This window comes from Mobula hypostoma, chromosome 23 (genome assembly GCF_963921235.1).
Source record: "Mobula hypostoma chromosome 23, sMobHyp1.1, whole genome shotgun sequence".
NCBI classification, from domain to species: Eukaryota; Metazoa; Chordata; class Chondrichthyes; order Myliobatiformes; family Myliobatidae; genus Mobula; species Mobula hypostoma.
Window position 1 is genome coordinate 45,693,557 of NC_086119.1, and position 20,197 is coordinate 45,713,753.

General features: G+C 38.3%; 1 protein-coding gene across 2 annotated transcripts in view; it reads right to left on the reverse strand.

Moving 5' to 3' along the window:
- Positions 1 to 3,267: 3,267 nt before the first annotated feature.
- Positions 3,268 to 20,197, reverse strand: part of dtx2 (deltex 2, E3 ubiquitin ligase) — a 66,999-nt gene continuing 50,069 nt past the window's right edge. For both annotated transcript variants that reach the window (XM_063031377.1, XM_063031378.1), the window contains 5 exons: positions 10,060 to 10,127; positions 7,898 to 8,056; positions 7,269 to 7,430; positions 5,642 to 5,731; positions 3,268 to 4,333 (listed from right to left, as the gene is read on the reverse strand). In XM_063031377.1, coding sequence (XP_062887447.1) covers positions 4,109 to 4,333; positions 5,642 to 5,731; positions 7,269 to 7,430; positions 7,898 to 8,056; positions 10,060 to 10,127 — 704 coding nt within the window. In that variant the 3' untranslated portion in view covers positions 3,268 to 4,108. The remainder of the gene's footprint in view (positions 4,334 to 5,641; positions 5,732 to 7,268; positions 7,431 to 7,897; positions 8,057 to 10,059; positions 10,128 to 20,197) is intronic.

Genomic DNA, 20,197 nt, shown 5'->3' on the forward strand with positions numbered 1-20,197 from the left:
AAAGCTCAAGGTGAGGACTGGCAACAATCCATTGACTTATATCCTCACCTTGAAGTTGGATGCCACAGATCATTGCTGGTTGGTGTCCTTGTCTACTTACGACTTTGGCTTTAAATATCAGATGGGAGTTATAACATTGATGCAGATGCATTGTTCTGAGGTTCTCATGAGGTGCTCAAAGCGCACAGTGGGATGGTGTTCTTGCCTCTGGTGTGAAAGTAACTTGCCAGCTTTTCAGAGTGGGAAAATCAGGGGCAAGGCTAGATGCATGGTGATCTGTGGACCATTTGGGAGTTTCTAATTATGCCATCCCACAAATACATTGCAAATTGACCGCTCTGGATAGAAAGCAGCTGCCTATCTTGAGTCCTGCGGAATTGGCAGCAGTCCAGCGAGATGACCCTTGTATAAATACCATTTGGTCATCTGTTGGCAAAGGGGATATGGCCCAAGTTGAGAAGACAAAACACCCTACCATACCTCTACTGATGAAGGAATGGGACAAAGTGGAGTTGAGGAACCAAGTTTTATACAGGGTCACATCTCCTCCAGTCAGACCTCAGTGTTCCTAGTTGATTTTTCCTGAGAAATACCAGAGGATTGTAGTAATCACTTCATGAAACTTGGGTCATTGGGGTTTGACAAGACCTACAGATTGGTCCAAGACCAGTTCCATTAGTCCGAATGAAGCCCAAGGTTGAAGAGTACTGTAATTCAATGTATTCAAAGGAAGATGCTGCCTACACAAGTTGCTCCATTTATCTCAAAAAGTACAGGACCACTTGATTTAGTGTCCATCGATTTTCTCTCCACAGAGTTTGATTCCAGCAACATTGTAAAATGTCTTGGTCATCACAAATCATTACATCAGATATGCTCAAGCCTTTTCAACAAAGGATCAGAGAGCAAGCACAGTTGCCAAAGTATTATGGGAGAAATATTTTGTTCATTATGGCCTCCCAAGAAGGACACACAGTGATCAGGAAAACGATTTTGAGAGTCGGCTCAAACTATGCGTTACTGGGCATGCTTGGAATTGAGAAGTCAAGGACCATTCCATATCACCCTCAGGGTGATCCTCAGCCTGAAAAGTACAACCAGAAATAGCTAGACATGCTTGGAACCCAGGATGCCAAAAAAAAGAACATTTGGAGTCAGCATAATGGGCATTTGGTACACCACTACAACTGTACACAGAATGAAGCTACTGGCTACTTGCCAAACTATGTTTGGAGGTGAAGCAAGAATAGCTATAGATCTCTATTTTGGAACCAGGGGTTAAGACTTGCCGTAGGAGACACATCTCAAGTATGTGTGTGACATGAGGAAAGGGCTGCAAAAAGCTGAGCCAGCCATCATTTCTGCTACCAGGCAAAACCAAGGAACAAAGGAGATACGATCAAAAGATTAGGTTCTCTTAACAAATGCTTAGAGAGTTTTAATAAGCAACTTGGGGCTACCAAGGAAGCGTGTTGGCTGACAACTGGACGTCTACACCTTACGTAGTCTGGAGCCAGATGCCAAACTTGCCATTTTTCCCAAGGTGAAGCCAGAGGATGGGAATGGTCCTGTCAAAATTCTCCATCAGAATCACCTTCTACTCCTAGAGTAGGAAGTACATGTTGACCCAGAGCCTGACATGGAACCTAGTACAGAACTCTGCAGAAGAGGAGAACAGAAAGGCAATCCTCTCTAGTGCAATTTCAGTGGAAAGACTTGAAGAGGAACCAACCACTGAATACTGCACAGACTCAGGATAAGGAAATGGGAGCATGGTATGGTTTTTACCTTATGCAAACTTCCCAATAATTGATGGAGACTACTAATGGGGAGGACTACCAATGGGTAGGCAGACGTAACAAGAAACTGGGCTCCAATATAATAGGGGAAGAAGCAGAGTTCAGTCAGGTGGGCAGAGAACTTGAGTCGTTGGAAGGTATGAGTGATAAGGGGGAGGCATCCTCAAGTAAACAAACAGTCACAAGACATGCCTGAGGCTGAAGGTGAGATAAGGTGGTCTCAGAGTCAGGAAGCCCCCAGATAGGCTGGCATATGATGTACTGGGGAAACAATGTTGCATCCATCCCAATGGTGAGATATGTTATTGCCATTTACAAATGGATTAGAGGTCCTGGAATTACAAACTTCATTTGAATACTATGTTATTAATAACGGTTTAGCAAGTTCGAAAGTCATGAGGACATGACTATTTTTGGTGGTGGGTGAGTGGGGGAGAAAGGAAGTGTAATGCCCAGCAAGTTTTCTGTAAAAACAGTGTTTCCTGCTGGTAACAGTGTTCTGGATTCGGCTAAAGGAGCCATGTTGTCCAACTTAGGAATGCTATGTCAGTGACAGGAGTGGGATGGCATGGAACATTCAAGAGTTGGGCAGGAAGAGTTTTCTGAAGGGCAGTAGTCTGGTTTGGGGTCTTTCGGTGGGAGGTGTGGAGAAAGAGCACCAGAGAAGACACCTGGAGGATCCCAACCAAAAGGGGAGACCCTATTGCAAGGAGTACTTCATGAGGCAGAGGACTCCAAGAAAGCAAGTTTTATCTGTGGTTGGTGAAGAGAATTCACCGCCATGAGTAAAGCTACTCCCAGCTACTACAGAAATGAGCTCCAATATTTGTGCACATTTAGACTGGTCTAACTAATGGGGCTTTTCATCTTTTTCTTTCTCTATTAACAGTTTGATAAGGTTGAGACTTGGTAAATATACTTTATAATTTTATGCTGGTGTACAATCTGTCTTTTCTGAGCTACCGATAACTGTATGAGCAGTATTTACACAGCATTTGCTCAAATAGAGGTTCTTTTAATCCAAACACCCTGATATTCTTGTATGGTTGAACTCCAAATCATACTGACCTGTATTACTTATGAAAGGTGGCCTTCTCACAAGCCAAGTTGGTGTACGAGCCCCAGTGAGAGGGTTGCATATGTAATACACACAAAATGCTGGAGGAACTCAGCAGACCAGGCAGCTACTATGGAAAACAGTAAACTGTTAGTTTCTGACTGAGACCGTTCATTAGGACCTACTTCATATGTCACTGATAATAAAACATGATTCTGAATAACTTTAGCAGATGCACAAAGGATGAGTCACAAGCAATTTAACCTCCTTACACAAAGTCTTGTGTTCACTGTTGCTGGAGGTATAGTAAAACGCATGTAGAACCAAAATTACCTGAAAATAGAGGTTACATGGAATATAACTGATGCCAATGGCTTTGTTTTTGTTTTAAAGAAAACTTTATTACATGGAAATCACTGTTAATTATAAGGCCTCCCTGAGCACAATAGAAAAGTAATTTCATTAAAAATTATAGTACCTTGTCATAGGTATGAAACAGGCTATAGGAATTGGGCACAAAACTAAACAATTTATGCACACTAGACTGTACAGCCCCACACAACTAAGATCAGACAGAGCAGTGCATGTTTAAGATTCCACTGTTTCAGCCCGCCAAGATCCAGTACTAGTGCACATGCTATGAACATCTATTGTCTTACCCTCTAGGATGAAAATAATATTGTACGTTAAAACGCTCCATTATCCAACACTGCCGTGATCACATGGTAAGTGCACATGCTGCAAGATTCCACTGCCTGCTTCCATGTGAGCCCCAGACTTATTTTTAATGCCTGTGGTTGAAAGGAGAATGATGTACACAAGAATTCCAAGTTCTGTAGTTCTTAACATTGCTGCCGCTGTCAAATATGATGCAACAATGCTCAAGAAACTATGTAATCAAACAAGATTAAATTAGTTCAATTCCTTGCTGGTTAATGCTTTGCGTAAACATTATACTGGAGGTGTTCCTAAGTGCCAGGAAAAGGAACGGGGTGAAGGGAAACCATGTGAGTCCAGCTCAGCTAGATTTGGCTTTGAATGGAACATCTACTACCAGTGCTGCAGTTACAAACAATTAGACTTAAGATGCAGCCTGTGCACCCTCACTTCACTATCCAAGCTGTGGTGGCTGATTCTGCATTAACAAAAGACTTAAGTAAAATAAAGCACAGCTCGTACTCCAAAGAGTGCAACAGATGGAAGCATCTCTAGAAGCACACTGAATCAAAAGTTCATTCAAGATAACATTCAGTTATTGCCTAAGACAGTCTACAGTTACACCCTGCGCAGCTAGTTCTCCGAGGACGTTATCGAGATAGTTGGGGTCTGGAAATCCATGGCCAGAGACATTGGATCCCTTCTCTGTTTTATGGTGAATTTCATTCCAAACTACTGTATCCGTTTCTCCAGTTGTACTTGATGTGCCCACCGTGAAAATCAGCCTTCTGTTCCATGCTACTTTCAATAGCTCCAGAACCTAAAATAAAAGATTCATATTAGTTTTTATTCAATCTTTGACAACTATGCATGCATGGCTACCATACGAGAATACTATACACTGAAGCTTTGGAAAGGATTAATATTATCAGTTTCTCATCAATTTACTTCCCTAGCATTGAAGTAAGAAAATTCGCAGTAGGCTTCCGATGAGTCCTAGTATCTGAAGATGAACCGAAGTGTCACAGGAAGTCGGAACATGTCGGAGGCCTCTGCACTCAGGTGATATCTCTCTCTATGGTTAGAGTTTGTTGCCGATTCTCGAGTTGGGGAAAATTTTGAAATAAAAGCGGCGCTACAGACAGACTGCAGCATCAAAACAGTGACTGTTTGTGTCCCTTGTCACTGTGGAAGCAGTGATATCTCTCTCCCTTATTAGAGAGCTGAGGGATGTTGAACTGTTGGGATGAACTGTAGTTTTTGATGGACTGCAGACCATGGTCTCACTTTGGGGCTTTGCTGTTGCTTGCCTAGTGGGTGGTGGGAGTGCTGATGCTTTCTGGTAAATCCGGGGTGGCAGGGAGGGGAGGATTGATGCTGCTTATGTATGGGGGGAGGGGTTTTGGGTTGTTTTTTTTCTGTCATTCGTTCTTTGGGGATGTTCTTCTGTTTCCTGGATGTTTGCGGAGAGTAAGAGTTTCAGGTTGTATTCTATACATTCTGATATTAAATGGAACCATTGAAGCTGCAAAGAACTGCCTATTTCTGAAGGTCATCTGAGGGTCTGACTGCAGGTCTCAACTGCTCTCTTGCCTACTCCCATCCTCAATCAATGGTAAAATAGGCTACTGACACACTCAGGGTGAGAGTGTACATGGAATGGAATGCTAAAGAGAGCATCTTATACAGCAAAGTATCAACACTATTAGAAACACAGAAAACCTACAGCACAATACAGGCCCTCCGGCCCACAAAGCTGTGCCGAGCATGTCCTTGCCTTAGAAATTACCTAGGGTTACCCATAGCCCTCTATTTTTCTTTAGCTCCATGTACTATTGGGGACATCTGTTAAGACAAAAAGTAAAGGAACCTAAGTGGAATATTTGCACACATCTTAAGCATACACTTGAAATGGATGGCCAGCCACATAGTAGACTGCTGCCACTGGTACTAGTAGAACTTTCCTTCTGATGAGGAAAATAAAGAATTGACTTCCTTTTAAAAAAAAAGACAATGATTCTAGTAGTCATATTCTTCCAATGAACTTCATTTCACAAAACTGGGCAATCTTTAATACCGGAATTGTCAGTAATCATGGCATGTTTGAGATTTATGCAAGTTATATTACCTGTCTTCCCTTCTCGTTGTAGGGCAGGTAGCAATGCCTGGGAAAGCCACGGGCAGTGTATGGTTTGCCTGGGTTTGGGTGTTCTGGACCCTGTGAAAGATAGAGGTACCACATAAAAAAACAGATCCTTCCACTGCCATTCCCTTCCTGGGACTTCCAGAGGTTGCCAGACTGATTTCTAAATGAAGACAGCTCTGCACTGACAGACAGCCCTTAAATGCTGGTCACATGAAAGTCAATGTGTGTAGGCAAGAGATAGAATGGGGGCAGGGTGGGGAAGAGATGAGGAATTAATGGGAATGTAGGAAGAATTTTTAAAGATTGGGATTGGTTAGACTTCATGGCTCGTGCAGACTCAATGGGCTAACAAGCCTGTTTCCTTGCTGCATCATTATGACTGAATCTCACATCCTCAATACAAATGGGCTTAATAACATTAGAATTTCTCCAAGAAATTCACAGCAGTTTACAACACTGAACACAATACTCTGGTTCTGATGTTCTAATGATGAATTTCAATGTCCAAGTTTCCATTCATATCCGTCCAAGTGTTTGAGTTGGTGTTATTCTAAGCGATTAGTATCAGCCCATACTTACCTTCACCCTACCTGTTACAATATCTTACTTAACAGATGTGAAAGCAAAGGGTATAGAAAATATTGAACATGTTCTCATTGGAAGACACTAGCAAAAGCATAAATACATAGATGATGAATCAGTTTGCTATTTTAAACACTGCTTTTGAAATTTGACTGCACTTTGTTTCTGATTATTATTGAACTCAGAGAGTTCAAGAATTCTTCACTGGGTGCTCTAATTGTGGTAAAGTCATTGAGTCTGAACTTCCATCATAGAAACTATAGATCCAAGACATCATTTCTACTAATACTTTAAAGGCATCAATTCTATCAATGAAGGGTTCAGAGGAGGTTCATAAAAATAATTCCCACATTGAAAAGCTTGTCATATGAGGAGCGTTTGATGACTCTGATTCTCTATTCACTGGAATTAAGAATGAGGGGTGACATCATTGAAAACTATCAAATGTTGAAAGGCCTGAATAGAGTGGATGTGGAGAGGGTGCTTCCTATGGTGGGGGAGTCCATGACCAGAGGACACAGCCTCAGGATAGAGAGGTGTCCTTTTAGAATGGAGATGAGGAAATTCTTTAGCCAGGGCATGGTGAATCTGTGCAATTTGTTGCCACAGGCAGCTGTGGAGGCGAAGTCACTGGGTATATTCAAGATTTAAGGCAGAAGTTGATAGATTCTTGATTAGTCAGGGCATGAAGGGAAAGGAAGAGAAGGCAGGAAGATTGAGGCTGAAGGGGGAAATGGATCAGCCATGATGAAATGGCAGAGCAGACTCGATGGGCCAAATCTTAAATACGCTCCCATGTCTTATGGTCTAATACAGATAATTAGAACAATGTGCAAGTGTAAAAAATCCAAACCAAAGAGGAATTATTTTAATAAATAGATTACATTTTTCTGTAATGTGACAATGATATAACCAAAACCAGCTATATACAGAAAATGCCAATTATATTCTTTAATAGTTTATCACAATCTAAATATTCTTGATATCATTTAATGCCTGCTGTCAGTAGTGACCGAGTGATCATTACCTGAATACCATGAGGAATGTTATACACAATTTGTATAGATCCAGTGTCTGGATATCCTGGAAGTGACTGTGGTAATAAATAAATATCCATCCTTCCTTTTGGCTGAGTTCCAGTTTTTTCACCATAAATTGTCTTACATGAAGGACACTGTAAACTTCCATCCTAAAAAATGAATTCAATTGTTTAATAAACATCCCTAATTTGGACACGATACTCTCAATGGGACAATACAACTTTCCCATGATAGCTAGCTAAGCAATAACTTGGGACATTGTTCATAACAAAATCTTCATATTAGTTTCAACTAAGCAAGACAAAATGTTTGTTCTGTCTAGGCTGACGTGGTGAACTTTTAACTGACCCAATGGTGGAACATCTACTTTTTGCTTATTATGTTGTTTGAATTCTCACTAGCTTCTATTTAATAAGATTAGTGGGTGTAGTGAGCAAAGTATGAAGTATTCTTTAAGCAGTCTAAATTAATGTCCTTCTACACTGGTGTACAATAAATTCTTATCATTAGCAAAGTCCCACATCCTTCCCTTTTGGGGAAGGTTGCCAAGATCCCTTTAAAAAAAAAGGAAGACAACTATATTTAGTTTAATTAGATAAAAAGTGGCTTTTTGTACCTTGTTCCCATTTTCATACATGGCCATCATACATAGCAAGTGGAAGACATGGCCACACCTTCCGAGCTTCCCTATTGCATCCGACTTAAAGGTTCTTGCATTGGACATTCCATCGTATCCAGACAAGGCACTCAACTTCTCCATGCATATTATACAGTCCTGAAACACAAGTATTCATTTGTTAATATTATTTTGTGCTATATGTGATATATGTATTGTGTTTTGCACCTTGGTCACAGAGGAACTGTTTCATTTAGCTCTATACATGTGTATGGTTGAATGACAATAAATTTAAATTTGAAAACAAGAGCAACATTTAGTTCTAGCAGTTTTAGACTGAACACCTTGTGCTGATATGCAATTTGTGATATTGGATGCAATAGAAAACGAGCAGTACTATACCTTTGTCTTAAAATACATTTTTTAATGCAGCATTGCTCAGACATCGCAGTTTTTGCAATTAAACACCAACAATAAATTTATCTGTGCCACTAACTTGAGCACAGCAGGTTATCTGAAGCAACCAACCTGTGGCCTCTTTTCAGATTGGTATACACCTTCACCTACTCAAAATGACGGCTATGACTATCTGTACTAGAACTAGCTGTAAGAATACTACAGCAGGTCCAAGCACCAAATCAAAGCTGATAATTTAGTACATCAATAACTAAGGAAGCTTATTTTGCTGTTCTGGTGGTTTTGCCAACAGGCTTCTCAATCACACTATCATACGTTATCCATGCTATAATTTTCTGCTTGTGGGATATTGCTATGGTAACTTGACTCCCACTTTTGTCCACAATATATAGAAGAGAAAGTATTCAGTACTATGTCCCCAATTGTGAAGCAGATTACCAGTCTTTAGGAATGAGATACATGAGATTTTGTTTTAGAAAAATTATAGTGATCAGAGAATAATGACATACAACATAGAATTAGCCTGAAGAGTTAAGTATAATGGTAAGACCATGTAAAGGCTTATTGATTTGTGAGAGGCCTATCTTTATCCACAACAGCCAAACATTTGTTTTAGATGCTCCATCTAATTTGTTGCTGCATCAAAAGATCCGAAATCAATTCAATTTCCACAAATGGAAGACAATCATATGCCAAATCAGAGGATTTAACAGAAATCATACTGAAAGGCTTAATTTACTGTTAAGCAAAGTAAGTACAGTTTAAGCTCAACAATAGTTTTTTTTTGCATTTACACTTTCAAGTTACTGTTTGGATCCAGTAAATCCAACACTGGGCATCTCTGGACAGCCTTCAGCAGTCCACTATTACACCAGCATCTGCAATACTCATCTCATACCAGCATCTTCCCCTATTTCATCACAACCATAAAGCTGTGGTAAATGCGTACACTAACAGGGAGCCTATGTAGAATAGCTGTATTAGAATAAACAAGGTTACAGGAAAAACAACAAAAATAAACAGTTTATAAAAGTGTATTCATACACACCTAGCTGAAATATAAGTCTTTGGAATTTGAATAAGACTTTTAGCCCATGTTTTAGTTGCGGACTGTTCCGATGATATTCTGTGCAATGCTTCATTCTCATTTTCAGGAACCTTGCCACATTATGAAGAGGGTCTGTTCCCAGACTGTTACCAACTAATTATCTTTAATCACCAGAGAAAATTAGCAGGACCAAGCCATTTGTCTTTTACACCTGTTCCAGACATGAAGATTATAACTAAACATCTACTTCAGTATCTTTTTTTTTTGCACCACGCCCTTATACCGTTAGTCCCTCAGACCAGAAATGTGTTGGTCATCTTGGATGAACTCAAAACACTGAACCTCCACAGCTCTCTAGGTTAGAAAATCCCAAAGATTTACAACTATCTGAAGAAATTTCAGTAAATCCCCAACCACTAAATTCCTAGCAGAACTGAAAGTAGTAGACTGGATAAAAGAACACTAGTTTTAGGAAAATAAAAGAAAAAAGGTGCAGTGCTCATAAAAAGGTAGCCAATATATTGATTGGAGGGTTATAGTTCAGAAGGAACACAACTATTGAAGGTACAGATTTCAGTTTTATTTGAAGGACAAAAAGCCAAACTGAAACTGAAAAAGGGAAACTTAAGATTTCTGCTAAACTGCCCAAGTTTTTTCCACAAAAATTGCAAGTATTCCATTAATAATTTGATTTCACCTCATCCAGATGTTCCTCTATTCTTGTCATGTACTTCTTTACCACTTCCTCTGGATCTTTCACTGTTTCTGTAATAGAAGAAATGGAAAAAAGATGATACCACAATTAAAGCAAAACTGTGCTTACTCAATGTTTATGCAAGATACATTACTCCAATTGTAAGACTCCTCCAAGTTTCATTAATTCCTCTGGATATAATTGAAAAAAAATTACAAACAGTAAAAATGGCTAAAAAGTGAGATCAATTTGAAATATGATGCCCTATGCAAAAGATTTCAGATAAACAAATGCTTAACTATCACTATTTTCTCATAATAAGATGCACAACATTGTGATTTTCGCAGTACACCACAATACATTCTCCTGTAGCTTTTGGATATGTACACAAACTAAAGACAAATTACGTTACCACAGCTACTAAGCTGCTGAGGGTAACTGCGAAATCAACTGATGTCAACGTTAGCCACTGAATCAAATTGTAGGAATTTACAGGCCAAATAGATTCTCTTTCTTTCTTTTTAAATCTTTTTATTGAGTAAGTATACAAAAAAGGTAAGCCATATAAACATTAATACAATGTTAAAGTATAATAAAATTCCAAAAGATAACAATACCAAAAAGAAAATACTACAAACAATGTAATTTAAGCATAAGAAACCAAGATAACATAATAGTATACTAGATTTTATATATATCAATGGAAAAAAAGAAAAAAAAACCCCAAAAAAAAAACCCACCGTGCAACTAACTAAAAGCAAAGCAAAGCAATGGGCTAACTTGAAACCAAACAGAGTTAAACTTAAAATCACGTCCTCAATCCCGACCTCCATTAAAACAGTGAAGAGAAAACAAGAAGGGTAAATATTACATTAAATGAAAATATCGAATAAAAGGTCCCCAAATCTGTTCAAATTTAAATGAAGAATCATAAAGGTTACTTCTAATTTTCTCCAGATTCAAACATAAAATCGTCTGAGAAAACCAAAAAAAGGTAGTTGGAGCATTAAGCTCTTTCCAATGTTGTAAAATACATCTTTTCGCCATTAAAGTAAGAAATGCAATCATTCTACGGGCTGAAGGGGAAAGATTACTAGAAATTTTAGGTAGTCCAAAGATAGCAGTAATAGGGTGAGGAGAGATATCTATATTTAATACCTTAGAAATAATATTGAAAATATCTCTCCAAAAAGTTTCCAAAGTAGGGCAAGACCAAAACATATGAGTTAAAGAGGCTATCTGCCCCGAACATCTATCACAGAAAGGATTAATATGCGAGTAAAAACGCGCTAACTTATCTTTGGACATATGTGCTCTATGAACCACTTTAAATTGAATTAGGGAATGTTTAGCACAAATAGAGGAAGTATTAACTAATTGTAAAATCTGCCCCCAATCATCCACAGAAATGGTAAGCCCCAATTCCTGTTCCCAATCTACCCTAATCTTATCAAATGGAGCTTTCCTAAGTTTCATAATAATATTATAAATCATAGCCGATGCACCTTTCTGACATGGATTAAGGTTAATTATCGAATCTAAAATATATATAGGAGGAAGCATTGGAAAGGAAGTAAGTATAGTACTTAGGAAATTTCTAACTTGTAAATATCTAAAAAAATGTATTCTTGATAAGTTATATTTGTTAGATAATTGTTCAAAAGACATAAGGGAACCATCTAAAAATAAATCCAAAAACCGTAAAATACCCTTAGTCTTCCAAATTTGAAAAGCGCGATCCGTAAAAGAGGGAGGAAAAAATATGTTACCTAAAATAGGAATCGCTAACCCGAATTGATTAAGATCAAAAAATTTTCTGAATTGAAACCAAATGCGCAAAGCATATTTAACTATCGGGTTAGAGACCTGCTTAAGACGTTTCGAATCAAAAGGAAGAGAGGAACCTAAAATAGAACCAAGTGTATAACCCTGAACAGATTGTAATTCCAATGCTACCCATTTAGGAATAAATAGTATGTCCCGATCAAGTAACCAAAATTTCATATGTCGAATATTAATAGCCCAATAATAAAATCTAAAGTTAGGTAATGCTAAACCTCCATCTCTCTTAGCTTTCTGTAAATGTATTTTACCCAGTCTCGGATTCTTGTTCTGCCAAATAAATGAAGAAATTTTAGAGTCAACTTTATCAAAAAAAGATTTAGGAACGAAAATTGGTAATGCCTGAAACACATATAAAAATTTTGGCAAAAAAAACATCTTAACTGCATTAATACGACCAATCAAAGTTAAATATAAGGGAAACCATTTAGATGAAAGTTGAGTAATATGGTCTATTAATGGTAAAAAGTTAGTCTTAAATAAATCTTTATGTTTACAAGTAATTTTAATCCCAAGATATGAAAAGTAATTATTAATCAATTTAAATGGAAATTTATAATATAAGGGAAGATGTTTATTAATCGGAAAAAGTTCACTCTTACTAAGATTTAATTTATAACCTGAGAAAAGACCAAATTGTGCTAATAACTCTAAAACAGCAGGAATGGATCTCTCAGGATTAGAAATATATAAAAGTAAATCATCAGCATAGAGTGATAATTTATGGGACTTTAATCCCCGAGTTATCCCAGTAATATTTAAAGATTCTCGAATAGCAATTGCAAGAGGTTCTAATGCAATATCAAATAATAGGGGACTAAGAGGACAACCTTGTCGAGTACCACGAAAGAGAGGAAAAAAAGGTGAGTTTAAGGAGTTAGTACGAACCGAGGCTACAGGGGAGTAATATAACAGTTTAATCCAGGATATAAATTTCAAGCTAAAATTAAACATTTCAAGCACCTTAAATAAATAAGGCCATTCTACTCTATCAAAAGCTTTCTCGGCATCTAAAGAAATAACACACTCAGGAACATTTTGTGAGGGAGTATAAACGATATTTAACAATGTACGAATATTATAAAAAGAGTAACGACCTTTAATAAAACCCGTTTGGTCTTCCGAAATAATAGAAGGAAGTACTTTTTCTAGTCTATTTGCTAATAACTTAGAAAAAACTTTAGAATCAACATTTAATAAAGATATTGGTCTATAAGATGCACATTGAGCAGGATCTTTATCCTTCTTTAGTATTAAAGAAATTGATGCTCTATTAAAAGATTCCGGAAGTTTACCAAGTTTCAAAGAAGCCTCAAAAACCTTATAGAGCCAAGGAATCAATAAAGAAGCAAAACATTTATAAAATTCAACGGTAAACCCATCAGGGCCAGGAGCTTTCCCCAGATTCATAGAAAAAATAACATTCTTAATCTCATCCATTGTAATGGAAGTATCTAATAAAGAAGACATATCCTGTGAAATCAGAGGGAAGTCTAACTTATCTAAAAAATCATTCATATATTTAGAATCTCGAGGAGACTCTGATTGGTATAAAGAAGAATAAAAATCACAAAAGGTTTGATTAATCCCCACATGATCCAATATCAATCGATCATTTTGGTTATAAATCTGATTGATTTGAGATTTAACATAATTAGATTTCAATTGATTAGCCAGCAGCTTGCCAATTTTATCACTGTGAACATAAAAATCACTTCTTGTTTTCTTTAATTGGTTTACAATCGAGGACGAGAGTAGTAAACTGTGTTCCATTTGAAGTTCAGTTCTTTGTTTGTATAGCTCCTCAGAAGGAGCCATAACATATTTCTTATCAATTTCTTTAATCTTGTCCACAATTACCATCTCCTCCTGCTTCTGTTTCTTCCTCAAAGCAACGGAATACGAAATAATCTGACCCCGAATATAGGCTTTAAAAGTGTCCCAAAGAGTGTTAACCGAAATATCTTCTGTATGGTTAATTGTAAAAAAAAGCTCAATCTGTTCATTCATAAAATTAACAAAGTCCGAGTCCTGAAGCAACAGCGAATTAAAACGCCATTGTCTATTGTTTGGTATATTGGCCATAATTTTAATAGAAAGCTTAAGTGGAGCATGATCCGAAATGGTTATAGAATCATAATCACATTTAATCACTGAAGAAATGAGACGAGAATCAATGAAAAAATAATCAATTCTTGAATAGGAATGATGAACATGTGAAAAGAAGGAAAAATCTTTTTCCTGAGGATGCAGAAAACGCCAAATGTCCGTCGACCCAGAATCAGAAAGGAAAAAATTAATCAAATTTGCAGATTTATTAGGTAAAGTCCGTAAAGGAGCCGAACGGTCCAAAGCTGGAGATAAACAGGTATTAAGATCTCCGCCCCAAATCAATGAAAACTCGTTCAAATTCGGAAACTGATCAAACAATGATTTATAAAATTCCGGACAATCCATATTAGGAGCATAAACATTAACCAAAACTACTTTTTTATTAAATAATAAACCACTAACCAATAAAAATCTACCATTCGGATCAGAGATAATATCCTGTTGTATAAAAGTAACTGAGGAGTCTATAAAAATAGAGACGCCTCGAATCTTAGCATTGGAGTTCGAATGAAATTGTTGTCCCTTCCAAAATTTGAAAAAACGTAGTCTGTCCCCCCTCCGTACATGGGTCTCTTGTAAAAATAAAATTTGTGCTTTAAGTCTCCGGAACACTTTAAAAACTTTTTTCCTTTTAATAGGATGATTAAGACCATTAGTATTCCAGGAGACAAAATTAATAATAGACTCCATAAATCCTAAAGTCAACCCATAACAAGGAGGATTGACAATAGGCGCGACCCACAGACCCGGAGAGGAAACAGAACATACAAAAGATACCGGGGAAAAGGACGTAACCAATACTTCAATAATGTATATAGCCCAAAGAGAAACAAACTAAAACGTGAAGCCCCTCCCACCACCCCCCACCCCAGGACCCCAAGGCGAAATCTAAAGCAGACCCGCCAGAAAGAAGCAAGCGCTAAAACTACCCCCATGACTTCCGGTGTACGCTCCCTAAAAAAAAGGTATAAATATGAAAAGGATCAGCTAATTGTAAAACAGTAAAAAAAATAAGTAAAAAAAAGTTAGCTCAATTAAAATACACACAGAACAGAACAAAAGCCGGAAAGTATATATTAAAAAAAACCACAATAAACCTCAAACTCATGAATAGACACAGCAACAAAAAAAATAGGATTATTAACATAAAATGATTATAAAAAGCAAAACAGAATAAAATTTAAAAAAAACTACAAAATTTAAGGCCGCACAGGAAATACGTAAGATGACAAAAGGGAAGTAACCACCCAGAATCCCCTGGGAAAAGAAAGAAATGACGCAGTTAAAAAGAAAGTTTAGCAGCCATATTAAGAAATCGAAAGTAAACTTTTCTGCCCAAATAGGGCACAGAAAAGTTAAAACCAACCAATTCACAGCCTCCGATCAACGGAGAAAATTAAAAAAAGGCAATTAAGATGTTGAAGATGAAAGTTGATCCAGATAACTCTGGGCATCCGATGGAGAATCAAAAAAACGAAGAGCTCCATCTAACATGCGAATCCTTAGACGTGCAGGGTACAGCAGCGCTGGTCTTAAATCCATCTTATAGAATTCCGACATCACGGATCTGTAACGGACCCGTTGGTCCCAGATTGGTTTACTGAAATCTTCCACGAATCGGAACTTAAGATCCGAAAAATCAATGAAACCTTTAGATCGAGCGAATCGAAACAGTCTCTCCTTATCTTGAAAGTAATGAAAACGTAAGATAACATGCCTAGGTCTATCTGACCTAGACGAGTATGATGGGATTCTGTGAACACGATCCAGTAGCGGTGGTTGGTCAGGAAATACAGTAGGGAATGCATCTTTTAAAAGTTGGGAGAAATATTTCATAGGGTTGTTAGCTTCCACGGCTTCCCTGACGCCAATCATTCGTAAATTCTGCCGTCGCATTCTAGATTCCAAGTCAGAGTTTTTAAAAGTCAAAAAGTCAAGTTTCTTCTTCATTACATTAATTGTTTCTTCGACTTTCCCCATCTTAAGCTCACTTTGTTGCGCGGATTTTTGAAGACCAGATATAGCCGACTGATGTTCCGCAATACATGTTTGCATCTTATCAATTAAATCGGCAATTTTCTGGAACTTAGTTGAGATTTCCATATGAATCAGGTCTTTAACAAAGCCCATAATTTCTGTACGAATCATCTCCCTAACAGAGGTTGAAATTTCCCTCTGAATTAACTCCGATATAGCTTCCAAAGTCACCGGTGATTCAGTCGGAGGGAGATCCGTAGCTTTCGGTTTAACCGGAGGTTTACCATCCTTGCCGTCTTTCCCGTTCTTAGACATAGCCGATCTCAGTATCATCCAATTGTCAGAGAATTCAGTTTAATTCAAAGTATTGTAAAAATTGATGCCTTAATAGTTAATTAAAGTATAGCTGACCATAGAGAGAAAAAACTCAGAGGTAATGGAGCGAGTCAAGAACGCGACTTCACTCCATGAGCGCTACCGGAAGTCTCGCCAAATAGATTCTAATCAGTCCATCGCATTGACACAGATCAAAAATATTTATTTAGAATTACCACTCCACCTTTCCTTGATCTATGACTTATGAAATGCCATTCAGATTCATTGTGATTTTTGCCTTAATTTTAAGCAAGGAGTGTCATATTCTTACCATCAGCAAGATGATTTCTTCCTTTAAACCCTCAACTTTCTTCTTGAGAAAAAAGACAATCAAAGGCCATGGGAAGACTGGCACAGAAGAGAAATTAAGGCCTGATCAACCACGATCAGATAGCATGGTGGAACAGGCAGTTCACACTTGCACCTGTGTCATGCAACTTGTATTCAACAAATACCTTTTATCTCAAGCCTCAAGTTATTGAAATATCTGCTGAGGTTAAGACATCTTTCCATTCATCCAGTCCTGTTCTCTTAATTTTATGCAATTTTAAATTTTCATGCTTTACACCAGCGTTTGCCCAACCTTTTTTAGCCTAACACCTCCGAAAGCACTTACATACTTGCCAATGCCCCTCTTAGGCACAACATACTTTCCGGCAGCCCCATAGTGTAAAAATATGCCTACCATATGCCAACATGAGAAAAATGATCTGTTATAAATTTTTTTTGTCTTCAAACTTAGCTTACACAGTACCTGTGCACTGTACAGCAGCTTCAACAATATGATCCTTGAGTCTGTTTTTTTGCAAGAGTTGAAATACTGTAAGAAGTCCCAAATCCCCACATGTAACAATATCCAAATGATTTCTGTTTTTGTGATTATGTGGTTCACTGCACAAAAGCCTCTTTCAACAAGGTAGGAGGATGAAAAAGCAATGAAGAGCAGTTTGGCTCATCTCCAAAGACCAGGAAAATTCATATGATAGTGTAGCCACCTACCACAAAAGGCGACTTTTTTGAAAAGCATGTTTGCTTCTTCTTCATTCTGACTTCTGATCATTTCTTCTTGCAAGCTCTCTTCCTGTTCTTCTGCCTTGCAAAGAAATGGGTTAATTACCCAGTCTGGAATTTCCAGATTGTTCAGATTCTTGAACTGATTCTGAAAATCCTTCTTCAGTGACCGGAGATGTAAGCAGTACTCTTGCAAATCACCATCTGTGAAATAGTGTCATACTTTCAACGCAGGGAAACTGAGAACATTCTTCTCCCAATGTTTCACTTATACATTTCCAATTTTCTGATAAAAGTGGACACTGCACTTTTTGCCTGGATTAAATTGAAATTCTCAACCTGCAGTTTCATATTTAGAAGGTTCATTTTGTCATACAGATAAGCTAGGTATGTCACATCTCCACGTAGAAGTTCAATCTTGTTTCCCAAGCTCTTGTTGACTGATCTTTTTGACACTGCGGCTGAATTTTTGTTCAAAGAAACATTTTAAGCAAAGTCTTTTGACAGCCAATACATTTCAGTGTGAAGAAACATTGAAACTCTTCATTATCTTAGCCATAAATGGCAAAATATTCTATTTAGTGGATGAGCTTTAATTTTGTTGATAGCAGGTATTACAAGAGCCATACTTGAAAAAAAAAATCGCTGGCTGAGATTTCTGGCTGCGAGATGTTGACAATGAATTGCAAACAGACTTGAATTTTTTTCATAAATGCCACTAAATCAGCATGGTGACCTGTCATATATGGTGCTCCAGCTGTTGCACAAGAAATAGTGTTCCTAATCTAAAAATACTTTTATCCTCAATATACATTTTGAGCTTGTCGTAGATTGATCCTCCATTGATATTTATTTTTAACTTTTTACAAGAGAATCTTCATAAACACTTCCATTTTTGATTAACTATACATATGCCATTACCAATGCCTTGTCTCACACAGTTGACTCTTCCAGTTGTATCCCAAATTGTCTTTTGTAGCTCTGTGCATAGTTGATACTCAATGCCTTCACTCATTTCATTAATACAAGCTACAGAGTTATTACTCAGAGGAACTGATTTTAAAATACTGGTAACACACATCAAAGTTGCTGGTGAAAGCAGCAGGCCAGGCAGCATCTCTAGGAAGAGGTACAGTCGACGTTTCAGGCCGAGACCCTTCGTCAGGACTAATTGAAGGAACAGTGAGAAGAAGTGTCACGAACATAGGTAGGAAGGGATTGAACAAGGGGGGATAAAACCTCCGACACGGTACCTCGACACGTTTTTATCTCCCCTTGTTCAATCCCTTCCTATGTTCGTGACACTTCTTTTTCCCCTCCCCCCTCTTAAAATACTGGTATCCATTTTGAGAACAATGCTGAACATTTTTGATACAGCAGGCATTTATTAATCTTTCACCGAGTGCATGACGTTTTCCACACTTTGCTATCATTCTGGAAATGTTAAAAAAAAACAATGAGACCACTGTCAAGGTCATTGACTTGAGTGTGCAACACTTTTCAAATACTTCTTTCATCTTCTGGAATGGAGTAATATCACAAATACCCTTTTCAGGGTGTCTTTTACCGAAGTATTCACGCACTCTGGATATTTCATTAGACAGTGCAGTATTACAAACAGACATATGGGGCATTGCTGATCTGACCAGAACCCCATGCTCCAAGTGTGTGACACTGAACTGAAGCACTTTCTGTGGTTTGTTTCTTAGCAGGATTAGAAATCAAGGCTTCACTCTCTTCAGACTCAGATCGCACCGTACGTTAAATTTATCCATCGTTAACTGGGGTAAATTAAAATAAAAAATTAACACAAACTGGGAATGCCTTCTGGATGTGGACGATGGTAGCGAGTTGACACAGATGGAACAATGATAGCAGCACGTAAAGGAGTATAGAGGCGACGATGAAGACAATCAGTGAAGTTTACATTAATAAGGATTAGGATTGAAATTTGAATGTTAGTCGACAGAGTGGGTGTTCACCAAGCTACCTTTAAACTAAAACAACAGAAATTCTGCAGATGCTGGAAATTCAAGCAACATACATCAAAGTTGCTGGTGAACGCAGCAGGCCAAGCAGCATCTATAGGAAGAGGCGCAGTCGACGTTTCAGGCCGAGACCCTTCGTCAGGACTAACTGAAGGAAGAGTGAGTAAGGGATTTGAAAGCTGGAGGGGGAGGGGGAGATGCAAAATGATAGGAGAAGACAGGAGGGGGAGGGATAGAGCCGAGAGCTGGACAGGTGACAGGCAAAAGGGGATACGAGAGGATCATGGGACAGGAGGTCCAGGAAGAAAGACGGGGGGGGGGTGACCCAGAGGATGGGCAAGAGGTATATTCAGAGGGACAGGGGGAGAAAAATGAGAGTGAGAGAAAGAATGTGTGCATAAAAATGAGTAACAGATGGGGTACGAGGGGGAGGTGGGGCCTTAGCGGAAGTTAGAGAAGTCAATGTTCATGCCATCAGGTTGGAGGCTACCCAGACGGAATATAAGGTGTTGTTCCTCCAACCTGAGTGTGGCTTCATCTTTACAGTAGAGGAGGCCGTGGATAGACATGTCAGAATGGGAATGGGATGTGGAATTAAAATGTGTGGCCACTGGGAGATCCTGCTTTCTCTGGCGGACAGAGCGTAGATGTTCAGCAAAGCGGTCTCCCAGTCTGCGTCGGGTCTCACCAATATATAAAAGGCCACATCGGGAGCACCGGACGCAGTACATCACCCCAGTCGACTCACAGGTGAAGTGATGCCTCACCTGGAAGGACTGTTTGGGGCCCTGAATGGTGGTAAGGGAGGAAGTGTAAGGGCATGTGTAGCACTTGTT